We start from the raw sequence: 17,442 nt of genomic DNA on the forward strand, positions 1-17,442 counted from the left end.
ATGCACTCACTACTACACAAACACTGTTCTGACCATGATTCCACTTGCAACTTATTAAGGACATTGCACAGGAGTCATTCATGGGCAAATACAACAGTGCAACCTGCAGTCTTGGCTAGATGTGCATTTATGTTCAAGTACGCATTTCTCGTGATATTTCTATATTTTTGTTTAGCCCCTTTACCTGTTGGACAGGTGTAAATGTAATGAATATTACACAAGCTTTTACCAGAGAAATTTGCTTAGTCAAGGAAAAGGAATGATTTTGTGGAATGAGTAATCATTAATACAAACTTTCAGAGTCCTTCTGCAGAAGAAAAAAATTTTTGTTTTCAGGAAAAAGATAGATGAATTTTTATTATTGTTATCATTTTATACATAAACTATTAAAATTTCTGTTATCTTACGTCATGATTTCCTTCTTACTGTGAAGTGACAATGCACACAGGGTTTAAGCCATGAGTGGACTGAACATAAATGTGTGACTTCAGTGAAGTGTTAGTATGTTCAGAATTTTTATAACTCTTCCTCCTGTATGTAGTCTTCTTTTAATCAAATTACCTGGTTGATGATCACCTTCCAATACTACATAATACAAAAGAATGTGTCTTCCTTAATATATGGCTAACAGCACAAAAGTTCCTAGAATATGGAAGTATCCTACTGGGACATTTCTCTCTGTACACCCAATATGCTTCTTCAGCTTTGACCCTTTGCCATATCATGGTTTGTTTTACATGTCAGTGGAGCTAACTAAATACAAGAATATGTTATGCTCACACAGAAGTGTAAGAATGTCATGTTAACTCACTGACAATCACTGAACAGTATTCCCCTATTCCCAAAGTTATAAATCTATTCTGCCCTCTTTCGCAACTGAAACCTGAAGTATATTTTGTGATTAGTTTTTTTTGTTTTAGGAAAAAGGATGGATTATCTGTTATTAGTGTTATTATTTCACACATAAATTATTCATATTTCCCTTATCCTACCTTGTCATTCGTAAATTGATCGACAATGTGCAGGAGGTTTTAAGCTGAACAATCAGAAGAAGTCAAAACATTCATCTATACGCCCATAAACTAAAAAGATAGCTTTACTGTTAACTAAAAACAAAATAATAACCAAAATACTGTCAGTGTGAAAGAGTACAGGTTTGTGTATATGTGACACCAAAATCTGCTGTCTCACCCATACTCTACTGCTTCACCCTGTGCATCGTAACATGCTTGTAACCTTGCTGGTATTCTGTCCACAAGGTGGGTGAGATATTGCCACTAATTTATAATGGACTTCCTGAGGTCATCTGGTGCGCAAGGTGGGTTCCTGCAATGTTGCAATGCAAGTTGCAACTGGTCCCAAGTATGCTAATGGAGTTAATGTCAACAAATGCCACAAACCATTCTTTTCAGTCGATTCCTGTCTCATGGAGAACATCGTTCATGAGGTGCGCATGTGCATAATTGTCATCCACAAAGATGAACCCACACCAAAATGTTGAGTGTAGTGCTGGAAAATACTTCGGGGGATCATACTATAATATATATCAGTCCTCAAATTACCTTTAACAGAGGTTTCTGACATCAGTAACAGGTACTTGTCCAAAACAGAACTGATTCGAGCAGGTACAGACAAATCCTGCATTCAGCCAGTGTAGAGGACATGACTTCACTGACCTAGAATCCATTCCAGGTGTTCTCCTGTTCATCTCTTTCATTCATCAGGGTGCTTGGAAAGGGGGGGGGGGGGGGGGGGTTAGTACTGTTGTTTGTAATGAATACCGAAAGTACAAACTGAACAATGGAAATTCCAGGTAGGAATATTAACAATGTAGGAAAAGACAGATTGCTACTTAATGTAAAGAAGAAATATCAAGTTGCAGACAGACACAACTGAAAGACACTTACATGAAGCTTTCGACTACAGCCTTCATCAGTAAAAGAGAGACACACACATAAGCAAGCACACCTCACACACACATGACCACCAACTCCAGCGTCTTGGGCCACAATGCAACTGTCACATGGGATGCAAGCAGCAATCTGGAGGGAGTGGGAAAGGGGAAGAGATAGTAGTGTACAGGTGGGGAGAGAGATGAACGCTCTCTGGTGGAGTGTGCAGGGACTAGACTGCCAACAGGCAGAGCGTCAAGAGGTTGTGGGGCAGGGAGTGTGGAAAAAAGGAGAGGAGTGGGGAAAGACGGGCGGATGCATTGGCAGAGGGCTGCAAATAAAGAGGGTGGGAGGTGAGAATGGGGAGGAGATGACAGGACAGAGGTGTTGGAAACTGTTGGATGCAGAATGAGGTAGATTGAGACCGGGATAATTACAGGATAACTCATATCGGTGCAGTTCAGAAAAAGCTGGGAGTGGAGGGAACGATCCATTTGGCTCGGGTAGTGATGAAGCCACTGAAATTAAGTGCATTATGTTCTGTTGCATGTTGTGCCACAGGATGGTCTACGATGCTCTTCGTCACAGTTTGGCACTAGCTGTTCACCCTGGGTGACATCTGGTTGGTAGTCATACAAAGGCCACTGTCAAACTGTGGGCAAGAGCAAAATAGATCACCCTGTGGCACAACAGGCCGCTGAACATAACATACTTGATATCAATGGCAGCTTCACCACCCAAGCCATTTGGATCCTTCCCTCCAACACCAACTTTTCTCAACTGCACAGGTGGGCGTTATCCTTACAACACATTCTCTGCTCCCATAATTATCCCAGCTTGAACCTACAGTAACATAACACCCCCACACCATCCACCCAACAGTTTCCATCCCCTCTGCCCTATTATCTCCTCCCCATTCTCATTTCCTACTCTGTTGATTTGCAGCCCTCTGCCAGTGCATCTGTCCATCTTTGCCCATTCCTCCCCTTTTTTGCTCCTTTTTCCCCCACCTCCCTGACCCACAACCTCCCGACGCTGTGCCTGTTGGCTGTCTAGTCCCTGCACATTCCACCAGACAGTGTTCGTCTCTCTTCCCACCAATACACTACTAACCCTTCCCCTCCCCCCTCTGGCCCCTCCAGACTGCTCCTTGCATCCCACGTGATAGCTGCATTGCGACCCAAGATGCTACAGTTGGAGGTCATGTGTGCGTGAGGCATGTTTTCTTGTGTGTGTGAATGGTGATGAAGGGTGTGGCCAAAAGCTTTATGTACGTGTCTTTTAATTGTGCCTGTCTGCAACTTGATGTGTCTCCTTTATGGTAAGTAGCAATCTGCCTTTCCTAAATTGTCGAAAGTTCAAATTGATTGTATGGAAACAGTTGCATATTGTTTGGGTCAATACAGACCTCCCAGCAGTTTGCAAAAAGGCAGTATGCATTTCTGTAGAATTCTCCTTACAGTACCCAATTTGTAGGCTGCAGTGAACAGCTGGCATTGTTGAACAGAGGTGACCACTATGAGGCAAATGTTAAATGGTGTGTGTTACAGAGTAGTAGTTGAATGTTTGAATAATGTTACTGCAGTGCACCCTAATATGGCAGGCAAGTTCCCATGTTGGCAACTCTTCTTATTGTGAAGTGGCAGCGTGCATGTGGTCTAAACTTGAAATGACCTTTCAAGGCCCGTCGACAAACTGAACAGTGTACGCAAGCCGGGGCAGTGTGCACTGCCGAAATGCACTGCATTACAGAGGTGGATGCACATAGTGATTTCCTGTCATCATGTCATTTCTGCACTAACAAAATGAATAAAAGCTGGCACTGTAGCTGTGATGGAAGAACAGAAGACTGAAATTAATATTTTGGCCTTCACTATAACATTTTCTGTGTCAAAGGCAGTATCATCTAGAAGTGACTGAATACATGATTTTGGTCTGGTAGGAGACTTTACAAGGAATCAAAATATCCCAGCTTTGTTAAATCTTCTTAAAAATTCAACAAATGCTGCTCACATAACTGCCCTTTTGGTTATTTTAACTTCAGTCAGCTTTTGTATTATGAGTATGGTTTTAGCTTCCTACAAGTTAGATTCTTTTGCTTTTGTAGCAACTTTTAATCATGGTGGATCCTCTCCATGCTTCATTATCTGCACAAAACATACTCTTTCTGTGTGCCTCACAATAGTCTTAACTTCAGCTAGCAGTTCTGATATGCTTGCTGCTAGAGGTTCTAAGATATTAGTATTGCAAGTGGAATGCTTAACTGTTCAAAATACTTTTTATTCAATAATTCCGTACAATATCATTTGAAGCATCACTGTTCTTTCCAAGTGGACTAAATTCATGTCCCTTTCAGTTCACTGCTAGCAAACTGAAATCGCCTACTGAAATCAGCTATTGTTACAGTATTACGGGGGAAGTTGTTGAATCTTTCTCAGAAGCATTTGTCCTCGTCAGTACATTAAGCTGAAATTATTTTTAAAAAAATTTTGTAAAAGCATCCAGCAGGTTCACAATTTTAACAAACTGCCACTAAAAATATACGAGACACATTTGCAGATTTTTAAAATATTATGTTTTCAAACTAGAGATAAGTTACCTTACCCAATAGTTCAAACAAATCATTGGAATTAGCAGACACTGGTGCAACAACATGGCTGTTTGTTGTATACATAGGATATCTGTCCAACCAGTCACTGTATCCTCCTTCCAGTATGACAGGTTCATGTTTGTACTTTGTATCTGGATCCCACTAAATAAAAAAAATTAAACAAGAACTCAGCATATACTTATTTTTCATTCACATGAACAAATAGTATTTATGGATAAAAATAAGTATAAACAAGTCATGCTGAAGCTTCTATACCCCAAAGCTAACTACTTCAAGGAGTTGTGGTAACATTTCAATAATAGCCTCCCATCAGATGCAATAAGCTCACCTCCACATGTACAAGTATGAGTCATTGAAGAGAAACCTCTTTCTTCCCCACAGGGCAATTTTCGTATCATATATTCTTTCTCCCCCTCCTCTTGTTTAAATGATGACATCCAGATATCGAACAGACTCCTTACAATATTTTGATTTCTACTTTGCAGTAAGTTTTTAACTGTACTGTGATACACACAGTCACAATTCAAGACACAAAAATAATTTCCACGTTGACTTATCCTTGTCCAGGGTTCAGAATGGAATTATGTACTCTGGTGGTAAGCTGTCCAACAAGCTCCCGTCTAACATAAAGCAAGAAATGGGAATCCCTATCAGTTCAAAAGAAAATTGAAAAAATATCTCATTAAATACTCTTTCTACAAATTATCTGAGTATCCATGTTTCACAAACATGGTATGTGCGGTAGGCTATGACGTCACGGTCGACGAAGCTTTCCAGTCCTGATACATTGGGTACACCTGTACCACCTCGTACAATTGCCACAGTTAGCCAGCCATTACCGTGGGAAAATGTATCATTGAGATCAATACTGAAATTCAGTCTACATCCACAGAAGACAGCGGGTCCATCTAGCAGTGAATGTGCGGCGACAGATTTTATAGTATTCTTCTTCTTATCAGCAGCAGATGTTGTCATTTCGACGTCTTCAATTGTTTTATATATTGTCTGTTATTTTCATACCAAGTAACAGTGTCTGTTATAAAGCTGTATGAGATGTAATAATGTAATGTAAATAGGATTCAGTATTTATAGATGCAAAAATATTTTCCCCACAAAATACCATTGTAATCTAGTACATATTAAGCTACTAACAGCAGTTAAATTGAAGCTATAAGAAAAACTGAGGAGGGAGCAGGTTTTTTCATAGTAGTACCTTTCTTACCAATTTACTCGATTAAATTTAGATGGTAGAAAAGTTGCAGTGACCGAGCTTCAGTTCTCTAGCAGAGTAGTGCAGTGTGGTGTCAAGTTGTCATATGTCCATGAATGTATATGTACAAAAATCATTATGGCATAGCTGTCAATTGGCTTTCTGTGTCAGCTGCCAGGGGTGCTGGTATCAAAGGTGGATTATTCCAAGCTGTCAGATTGTTTTTATGATTTTTATACGTGTTCTTGTATTGTTATTTTTCTTATCAACAAGAAACAGTCTTAGTTCAGATACATTTTATCTACACTAACATTGTGTGTCATCAAGCCACGAGCTTGTTATTTCCTTGTAAAGAGTTGTGAACATAGTAAAGAGAAGGTTCGCATACACAGTTATGTCATTTCACACACCTACAGGCTAGATAATGAATCAGTTGACGATGAATCTAGCAGTACAATCACAGTGGTGACGCCAATTTGATCTAGCCTGTGACACAGGAGGTGCGACCACACCAGATCTGATATGGAAGATTCATCGGAAGTGAGATTTCTGTCAGTTTCACAGTTAGCAGTGCATTTGCCTCAAATCTGGCCACACAACCCAGTGCTATGGTTCACGCAGGTGGAAGACAGTTTGCTCTATGCGGGTATTATGGCAGACTCCACTAAATTCACAAAGGTCATGTGTCAGCTGAAGCATCATTACACTGCTAAAGCGGAAGACATGATCATCGCACCACCCGGAGCCCATGCGTGTGAAAAGTTAAAATCAGAATTGATACGTCAGATTTCCATGTCACAAGAAGAATGCCTCCAGCAAGTGTAAACACAAGAGGATATATGAGACTGAAAACCTTCACAACTTTTATGGCAATTGCGAAGCACACTGGATCCAAGCCAGACAACCTTTTGTGAACGTTATGGAGCAGCTGCTTGGCACCACGGTTGAAAGCCATAATAGCATCACATACACAGATGCCTTTGAATGCAGTGGCCAACTAGGCCAACAGGATAGTGCCCACTACAGTTCCTGCATCAACTGGTGCATCAGTCGCTATGTATAACAAGGTGCCAACAATGTCAAATAATCCAGTACCGTCGACTATGTTCTCCACCCTGTATGGTTCACCACCTGTGACATGTCAAGGCCTATGATATCTGGTAGCTGATGTCGAGGACCTCACTAAGCAGATCAACGAGCTGCTATCCCGGTGCAACAGCAGCAGCAATAGAGACCGATACAGCAGGGTGTCTGGAAGTTGTTCTTCCACTACCTTGTCGACATCCAGACAAGAACAGCTCTCAGTCTGCTGGTATGACAGATGATTTAGTGACCAGGCACACAAGCTCTTATCACCATGCACGTACCCAAATGCTGGTGGCTTCAGACGTAGGTGCTGCCTCTGACTGCCAAGTGCCATATCAGCTCCTTTTTATCAATGATGGGAAGTTGGGCAACAAATATCTAGTGGATATTGGCTCAATTTTATATTTTTTCCTGGAGACTCCTATGTTGTCATAGACCAGAAACCTTATTCCGTCTGTCCTCAGCGAACGGCCCAGTGACTTCGGGCTTCCATTGCTGCGCAGTGGTGCACTCACCCAAAGTTGTGCATGCGAATGTTGGGGAGTACGCATGTCTACTACAATGGTTCCCAGCCTTGACATGACCTCCAGGAGCACTGAAATTGGTATGTCATGATTCTGTACATCATATCAAGACCACAGAGAGCCCGCCAGTTTCTTGCTGACCACAATGTACAGTCCCAGACTGGTTAATGATCAGGCAGAATTTAACATCACGCAGAGAGAGAATTATATGGACATCCAAGAGTCCATGGTTCTCTCCATTGTATCTTGAGCCAAAGAAAGATAGTCCATGGCGTTTGTGTGGGCATTATAGTGCCCTAAGTGCTCAGCTGGTTCCAGATCAGTATTCTGTTCCTACACTGTGGAATTAGACTATGTCTTATGCGTTGTGACAATTTTTAGTGTACTGGAGAGTGCTACGGTAATACCTGTAGTGGAGAAAAACAATCCAAAAACCACAATCGCCACCCTATTTTGATTGTTCGAGAGTCTGTATACTGTATTTACTCGAATCTAAGCCGCACTCGAATCTAAGCCGCACCTGAAAAATGAGACTCAAAATCAAGGAAAAAAAATTTTCCCGAATCTAAGCCGTAACTGAAATTTGAGACTCGAAATTCAAGGGGAGAGAAAAGTTTTTGGCCGCATCTCCAAATCGAAACAAAGTTGGTCCATTGTAATATGAGACACAATTTAGGTCGAATGAATGACAATACAGCTACAGTAGTTTGGTTCGAGTCGTAATCTTAGCAGTTAAACTTTACCAGGTAGCCATTGCTATGCGTCAGGCGCTCCGCCCGTATTTATACGGGTACCCTTCCTTTTTCACGTGCTTCATCTGGTTTGAATTGATTGCTTATTTTTCTTTGATCTGATAAGCGCCGTTTTCTTTGTTATAGGTGTTTGCGTCACTCTTAAGCTGAAAATGCATTACTGTACTGTGTCATGCATTGTTTGTCGCATTCTGATAGTGCGTGTTTACAGCCTGTCGCCGCTCGTGGCATGGCTTGCTTTTGTGCGCACTACCGCCGCTCACAATTTAAAAAAAAAAAAAAAAAAAAAGAAAGAGAGAGAGAGAGAGAGAGAGAGAGAGAGAGAGAGAGAGAGAGAGAGAAGAACCATCTCATTAGCAAAACAATGGCAAGAGACTGCTATTTGTTGTTACTTACACTGCTGCTTTCTTTGATAAGATCAACAAGAACCAAACAATACACTGTGTATGATAGAAGATGTTCTGAATGAGAGTTTATCGAAAATTTTTCTCCATTTGAAAATCTTTGCAGGCGCCTCTTTAGTACATTACATTCTGCACAGAAATTAGAGTCATCTTAGATTTAAAAATCTAGTCAATTGCTGTGCTTCATTTCTGACTGTATCACTATTAGGCATAAGAATAATACGAATATAAACATGACATGACTTGTATATTCTTCCACGTTTGCTGTTGTCTCACTCTAGTTTCGTAGTTTATTGGGCAGACAGGATTTAAATGAGATAGCAGCAAACACGTAACAATACATGGCAAAATGTTTATATTCGTATTATTCTTATGGTGAAGAAAATACTGCATGTGATTCACAATTCATATAAGTTCCTATTAGCAACCATCTCTTCTCACAGGTAGGAAAAAATTCAGAACGTAGAGTTGGCCATGTTGACAAACATCCCAAACAGTCTTGCCGGTCGGATTTTCGTAGTACCTTGAAATGCTGCTACATTCGAAGATGAACAATACGGAATTTATATTTACTTCGTTGGATAATGTATGAAAATGCAGTGGTCGAAACTCGAGGCAGAGAAAAAAGCTCGTCTTCCACCGTTTTTTAAATGTATTTACTGACGCAGAGGATTTGGTGCCAGTATTTATCTTTGTGCCTACAAAGCATGCCTGTGTAGCGCTACATATATTCGACGGCAGAAGTTAGTTGTGGTGGCACCCACCAACATTTTTCAGAACTTCCGCTTGCTTTGCACTCGATTCTAAGACGCAGGCGGTTTTTTGGATTAGAAAAACCAGAAAAAAAGTGCGGCTTAGATTCGAGTAAATACGGTATATCATTTGGCTTGTGAAATGCCACACAAACATGGCAGCAGTTTACTGTTGATGTGCTACTACAAGGCTACCCTTCTGTTTCGCATACTGAAGACGACATTCTCATCTTCTTGTCAACTGCAGAGCAACATCTGATACAAGTCCTGGAACAGTTAAACACATATGGCATGGTACTGAACACAGCCAAGTGTGTTTTTTGGACAACCAGAGATCGATTTTTTAAGGGTACCAAATTTCATACTAGGGCTCACTTCCCCCACCTGAAAAGGTAGAAGCCATTTTGCAGATCATGCCCCCGTGCACAGTACATGTGTTACAACTTTTTCTCAGCATGCTGAATTTCTATTGCCGACACGTGCCACTCTCAGTGGCATAACAAGAACATCTTACAACAGCACTCACCACAGTGAAAACCAAGGACACTTCACCCATTCAGTGGACTTATGCCATGAGTTCAGCCTTTGAAGCAGCGAAGCGTAGCACAGCAGAATGAAGCACTCCTGACTCATCCAGAATTAGAAGCACCCCTTGCACTGGTGGTCGATGGATGTCAAACAAAAATCAGGGTCGCTCTACAGCAGTTATATGAGGGCACGTGTGAATCTTCAGTCTTCTACTTCCATAAGCTGTTGTCATCTCAGCAGCAGTTGAGCATTTATGATTGGGAACCCCTCACACTATATGAGGCAATAAAATACTTACGCCCACAACTGGAAGCTAGGAAGTTCATAATTTTTACAGACCACAATTCACTGACATATGCATCCCAGCAGAACAAATAACTGCTCACCTCACCAGAATGACAACTCAGTTTCATAACGCTATTAAAACAGGCGTTAGGTGGAAGTCGGGTATTGAAAATGCGGTGACCGATTGCCTGTCTCACATCTATAGAATTCTGAACAGCTCAAGCACTATGGATTTCGTCCGACTCACTGAGGCACAGAAATCTAATCAAGAGCTTCAAAACTACCTTCTTTCAATGGACAATGATACATCCTTGTCATGGTTGATCATCTTACATGCTAGCCTGAAACAACCATGGTGGACAACATATCCTCAGAAACATTGGCATCTGCCTTCACATCAAGTTGGATTTCTCACTTTGGTTGTCCACTGCGCATGACGAAAGACCTCGGTCGCCAATTTAAGTTGGACCTGTTCTCCCTACTAACAAAGTTCTGCAGCACAGTGCACTATAGGACCACCAGTTACTACCTAGCCAGTAATGGTCTGATTGAGCACTGGCATCACTCGCTCTATGCAGCAATCATTAACCAAGATTTAGATTGGACGACAGCATTGGTAAATGATATTACTAGGCTTCCGGATGACACATAAGCCTGATTTAGATATGTCAACAGCAGAACTTGTTTAGAGCAAAACCCTGCGCCTAGCTCGGGAGTTTGCAGAAGCGCAACCATTGCAGTTACCTGGTCTCTATCACAGTGACTTCATATGCCAACTAAGGGAGCATGTCACCCAATTATGCCCACACCAAGCTTCAAGGCATGGCATCCCTGCTATCCACGTGAATTAGGAGCTACTGAACTGCACTCAAATCATGCTTCTCACAGGCGCCGTCAGACCTTCACTGGCCCCCACAGGGTGTTGCAACAAAGCAAACATAAGTTCAAGATATTGGTAAATGACAAGCCTACTACAGCCTCAACAGACCGGGTAAAGCCAGTGTACATTTCACATGATAATCAACAATCCAATGGCCCATGACCACACTTGCCAGTATCAATGCCAGCACCAGCATCAACATCATCTCACCACCCATCACAGAAACACTGTTGACACACACAACAAGATCTGGATGGCGAGTACACTTCCTGGTGTGCCATCGGGATGGTGCAGCAATAGAGCTTCAATTCTCTCACAGTATAGTGCAGGACAGCATCGAGTTGTGTCTTGTGCGCGAATGTGTACATACTAGTATTGTTACAGCACAACTGACAGTTGGCTTTCCGTGTCAGCCGCCAAGAGTGCTGGTATCGACAATGAATTATTCCAAACTGACAGAGTGTTTTTGTGATTTTTTCATGCGTTCTTGTGGTTTACTTTTCCTTAGTGACGAGAAATAGTTTTAGTTCAGATATACAAATTAAATTTACTGATTTCTTTGTCTCATGTTAATACCCTGATTCGTTACACATCCCTAAAGCTTCACCTTCTCGATAACATTGATGGAACACGATGAATGCATGAATGAATGGTCTTGACTATTCTAAATGATTTCTGTGAATAGGTGTGCTGTCTCAATATATTCTTCTTTTATATTCAGTTTGACTTTTTATTGTATATGTTTGATAAACCTTACAACATTCAGGTGATACAGCTTCTCATGATATGCAGCTCATAATGTCTTTATAATGAGCCACTTCTTAGGAGAGTGACACTATTTTTAGACTAGTTTGAATAATATAACAATGAAGCTCTCCACAGCTGAGTGACAAGTCCGGTGCAGAGCAATATTTCAGTTTTAAGTTACCTATTTCCTCACTATTATACTTCCAGCACCCTCACTCTTAAGGCAAAGTGCAAATATGCATTTTAGTAAATTTTGGGTTCAAACATACCAGTACAGAATGCATCTTTTAAGTTAGAAAACTTCTATTCAAAGATATTTGCATAAGTATAGGCAGTCATCACACCGAAAGAACTACATAATTACAACAACTGGGTTCCAAGCAATTCACAAATAAATAGAATCCAAGCATGATGAACAAAGTTCAACAACATTCTTTTAAAATCGATTAGCAGGTGTTGTAAATATAAAAATTTGCAATTTTCCTTCTTAATCACCAAAAATTAATGCAACATGAACCACAGACATGGGCTGTATTAATTGGTAACACCCACCCACTATTTTTGGTAGTGCTGTTGTGGCCAGCACATTTAGGGAAACATAGTTTCAAGTTAGTCTTGGAAGGATAACTTAAGACTGTGTATAATTTTTGTGCCACAAATGTGAATTAGTAAGCATAGATGCTAGGCGTTACACTACACAAGTGGATTCCAGTGATGACTACTGAAGTTAATTTTTTGTGTAAAAAATAGCAACATCATGTCAGTTTAAAAATACTGTGCAGACCAGCACCGTCTTCACATAGCAGAGATTCTCTGATGAAGACTGTTCGAACCTCTTATTTGACGTATTCAAAGAAGCCAATAACAGCTACACCATTAAATATAATAACCTTCAACCAGACAGACTTTACAGGGTCTTTCTACATTCCATATGGTAGAATGTACAATCTCACTAGTTCTGTGAGAGACTGAAACTCCAAATATACAAAAACTCCAGCAAATAATTTCAAAGAGATGTAACCTGTGAAAAAATTTCTATTAATAATAATTGTGGTGTATTTGATTTGGATGCTACTGGACAATTTTATTGCATAAGAAGCTATGTCACACACCTTCAATCAGGAAATGGAACTGTTTGTAGCAATACAAGTATCTGTACTGAAAGTGTCAAGAAAAATGAAGCACTGTGGACTGTCAGCAGAGCAACCATAACTGCAGGTTCTATTGACATGTCCATACAAGGACGTACCTGGGGAGAACAAATACTCCACGACTGTATGTGATATGGGTCCAGAACAAGTCCTGATGGTACAGGGAACCATTGGGAATACAACATGATTGTGTAGCCATTGGGTATTCAACATGATCATACAGCTGTTAATTTGGACAGCATCATTACATTTCTGACACATTAAGACTGGTGGCTGGTCTCTATCTTTTACAAGTCTTTGACACTATCTTTAAACATGATAAAGTAAGACCTCAAGTCACTCATGGTGACCTGCCTAACTCACATGGTGTCCTGCCTAACTCAGTACAGAGGGTGTTCTATTGCTGCCCTGGCCAGCATGTTATCCAGACTTCTCACCCACTGAAAACATCTGTTCTGCTCTTGTCTCAGCTGGATACTGGCATACCACAAATCGCCAGCAATTAGGATTGATGGGCTTTGGCATAGGAGTTGAAGCAGCATGGAATGACATACCTGTATCATTCAAGCAAGCTCAGTTTGACTCTGGGCTCAGCCATGTTACAATCATTGTTGCTGCCAGAAGTGGAATCTCTGAGTATTAAATTTCGCAGCCCGTACACCCCTGAGTTGCCTGCAAATTTTACCACATATTCTTCCTACTATATTTTACAGGTACAGTAAGTAAAATTTCATTATTTACTATCTTTCTTGGTGTTTCAATATTAATGATTAGCATTTTTCTTTATAGCAGGATGTGACTTTTGTTTGTGGAAAAAATTATGTCTGGTTGGTGGTTCCTCCAATGTCATGCACAATGTTCAGTGGTGCAACAATGGACAGTGTTCTAGTTGTTGAGGCATCTCCTAACAAAACACAGATTTTCTCACAGACCGATGCCACATCCTGCAGTTAATTAAATTACGTGTGGACAAGTAGTACCCATTAAGTCCTTCATAAATGTAATGATTTAAACTTGAAAGGCAAAAGGATATAAAACAAACAAAGTGCAAAGTTTCAACTTTCTCAACTAAATAATAAATTTGAGGCAACTGTCACGTCACTTCAGTTTGTATGAGGGTAAGTCAATTATTATCTGCAATTTAGTTATATTTTTGTTTATTTTGGTAGTACTGTCATTTTACTTTGATGATGCATGCTTTGTTTATTTGTTGTTATATCTTTGCAATTTTCAAGCTGCTAGGTTAGTTGGAGGGTATAAGATGAACATCAACAAAAGCAAAACGAGGATAATGGAATGTAGTCGAATTAAGTCAGGTGATGCTGAGGGAATTAGATTAGGAAATGAGACACTTAAAGTAGTACAGGAGTTTTGCTATTTGGGGAGCAAAATAACTGATGATGGTCGAAGTAGAGAGGATATAAAATGTAGACGGGCAATGGCAAGGAAAGCATTTCTGAAGAAGAAAAATTTGTTAACATCGAGTATAGATTTAAATGTCAGGAAGTCGTTTCTGAAAGTATTTGTATGGAGTGTAGCCATGTATGGAAGTGAAACGTGGATGATAAATAGTTTAGACAAGAAGAGAATAGAAGCTTTCAAAATATGGCGCTACAGCAGAATGCTGAAGATTAGATGGGTAGATCACATAACTAATGAGGAGGTATTGAATAGAATTGGGGAGAAGAGGAGCTTGAGGCACAACTTGACTAGAAGAAGGGATTGGTTGGTAGGACATGTTCTGAGACATCGAGGGACTTTCAGGGCATTTAAAGGAGCTGAATGTAAATTATCAGTATTTAAACAAAATATAACTTCAAAGCTAAGATATCTCAACTCTGTATGAGCAAACATTTAAATAAACTTCCCCTTAAGATGAAAACCCTAGCAAAACAAGCAGTATAACCTTTCCATTAGAAACACTACAGTTGTTTACTCAGTGATACAGAATTTATAGAGCATATAGTTGTGACATAGCATACAGTAACTTCCACACTGTGTTTAAAGCAATGTAACACTGTACCCTTTAACAACACAGATAACTGTAACTTTAATTTTAATTGAATATGGAATGTCGTATCTATGACAGAGGTATGTGCATTTTCTGAGCACTATAATATTTCCATGACAAATATTAATTTGGATCAGTCAGAAAATTTATTTTGATGTGTCTCTCTCTCTCTACACACACACACACACACACACACACACACACACACACACAGATATATATGAACAGCTACACTGTTGCACAATGGTCTTAAAATGAATTTCTAAATTCGGTACAAATAAAGCAAAATAAGTACTTTCTTTCCTGCAGACTGTGTGCAAAAATTTCTATTACAATTTTGTTGAATCATGAATTCATGCAAAAAAGTGACACTGCATAAATTAACATTTTCATACCTTTATCAATGTTTCTTTCAGGATCTTCAACTTACTGTCCTCGTTGAGAGCTGAATGTTTTGACGTCCAATCCATGAGAATTATTAAGTCAACTTTTCCACGTTTTGACCACAATTCTTTAGACTTTGGGGGTAACAACTTTTCCAGTGTAGCTGCACTTTGCCTAAAATACGTAATATAATTTGTAATGAACATAGTAAATTAGGGTCACGCATTAAATCCTGTTCATTAAAATTCATCTATTAACACTGCTATGGAAAACTGAAAGAAAGTAAATGCTTTAGTGCAGGAAGGGATGCAAACTCCACTACACGAAGTGTCTCAAGATATAAAAAGACCACAATATACAAAACTGATGGCTGCTTAAATATTCAATGAAATCAATTAGTTTTTAAATAACTGCCAATCTTATGTAACTAGTTTACATCATCTTTCTGAACAAGGGGCCTTGTCAAGACGGGGTGGCTTTTGTGTATCAATGATATAGATAGCTGTACCAGAGGCACAACCGCAATGGAGGGGTATCTGTGGAGGGGCCAGACCAACTTATGATACTTGAAGAGGGCATCAGCCTTTTCAATGGTTGCAGGGGAAACAGTCTTGATGATTGATCTAACCCATTACTGCCAAGCCATCTAAATAAAAAGCTACGTTTTCAGTTTTTTTTGTGGCAGAATTATGTTTTCAACAATGCAGGAACAGTCGAATATGTGAGACAATAGTGCTAGTACTTGTATTTTAAACATTATTTATCTGAGCCAATCCAACATTTACAATGTTTTCCACAGGACTTATACATGCATCAGATTGTTCATGGTCCTTTTTTAGTTCAGTGATCAAATTATTGAGGCCTGTAATCTCTTTTCTCACACAGGTATGCTATGATGGTACTGCAAACAGCTCACTGCAAGGGGAAACTACAGCTGTTATTTTCCCCAATTTTCTCCAATGTCATAATGCTCTATTGTATGGCTTAGTGATGATGGCTGTCTTTTGGCTACAGTAGGCTGGCTAGGGAATTTAAAAACAGAAATATATAGGCCACTAAATATAGTGGTAATTGGTGAAGGGAAGCGGCAGGATTAAGAGGATTTCTGGTTAGGACAGTGCAGGATTGTTAACACAATATCAAATAGGGATGTGTAGGAGTAGGTCTCATAATGAATAAGAGAATAAAAATGAGGGTAAGCTGAGGGTAAGCTGCTACAGATACCATAGTGAACACATTATTGTACCCAAGAAGTCTTGAAGTCAACACCCTCCACAGGGGTAATAGATTATATGTCAAATAGCTCAGCAGGAGATAACAAGATTGAAAGAATGTGTGAAATAAAAGAAATTATTTAGATAGCTACCAGAATAGGCCAACTCTTAATGAAAATCACGATTCCTGGACAACTGAACTGTTTGATATCGCTTTGTGATGTATACAAAGTAGGAAAACTCTTGGGCACAAGTAAGAAAACTCTTGGGCACATATTGTAACCATGCTGAGTAGCTGATTTAACTTTGTCTGCATACTTAAGACATAATTATGGTGATCTGTAATTAAAATGTGGTGAAATATACTCTTTTCGAAACTATGCATGGAAAGTGTAAACAAAACTCAAACGTCATATTTATAGAATCTATAAACTAAGGCCAGTTAGTAATTACTGTACAATTTAATAAAAATACCTGGGACATATGTTAGCAATAAAATCCAATCTGTAACTAAAAAGTTATTAGCTACATTTTGTACATTAAGTATTACTGTAAAAAGGTGTCTTAAATGTTTTGGCAATAACAACTGTTTTATTTTGCATATTTATTATTGTGAAGTAATTTTCATGATTTATAAATCCAAACACTGTAACTCTTCACAGAATGCTATTCAACTTTTAATGGTAAAGTATGAAACAAACACTTGTGCTCAGATTTCCATTACTGTAAAGTACATAAGGTCTGGAACCAATATCTGCAGATAGTCAGTGTTCCATCATCATTTAGGCACGAAACTTGTGTAGCTCTGTGATGCGAACAAACAACAATTCTACAGTAATTAATTGTTTGGCCATATCATTTTCTAGAATTGATTAATCAGGACAAAAAGATACTGAAACTACAGTGAATCCAGACTTACTTACAGGTGGAGATACTTGCAGTGAAGACATGCACCCAAGCTTCAATATCAAGAATATAAGTTTAGTATTAACATTCATAGACTAAAAAAGT

The 17,442-nt window shown here is 39.5% G+C and overlaps 1 protein-coding gene across 1 annotated transcript in view; it reads right to left on the minus strand.

Moving 5' to 3' along the window:
- The window catches only part of LOC124545982 (ubiquitin carboxyl-terminal hydrolase 8), a 226,904-nt gene that overhangs the window by 119,711 nt on the left and 89,751 nt on the right, over positions 1–17,442 (minus strand). Inside the window, exons 5-6 of the mRNA XM_047124950.1 lie at positions 15,229–15,391; positions 4,497–4,644 (exon numbers count right to left, since the gene is read on the minus strand). Coding sequence (XP_046980906.1) covers positions 4,497–4,644; positions 15,229–15,391 — 311 coding nt within the window. The remainder of the gene's footprint in view (positions 1–4,496; positions 4,645–15,228; positions 15,392–17,442) is intronic.

This window comes from Schistocerca americana, chromosome 1, assembly GCF_021461395.2.
Source record: "Schistocerca americana isolate TAMUIC-IGC-003095 chromosome 1, iqSchAmer2.1, whole genome shotgun sequence".
Taxonomy (NCBI): Eukaryota; Metazoa; Arthropoda; class Insecta; order Orthoptera; family Acrididae; genus Schistocerca; species Schistocerca americana.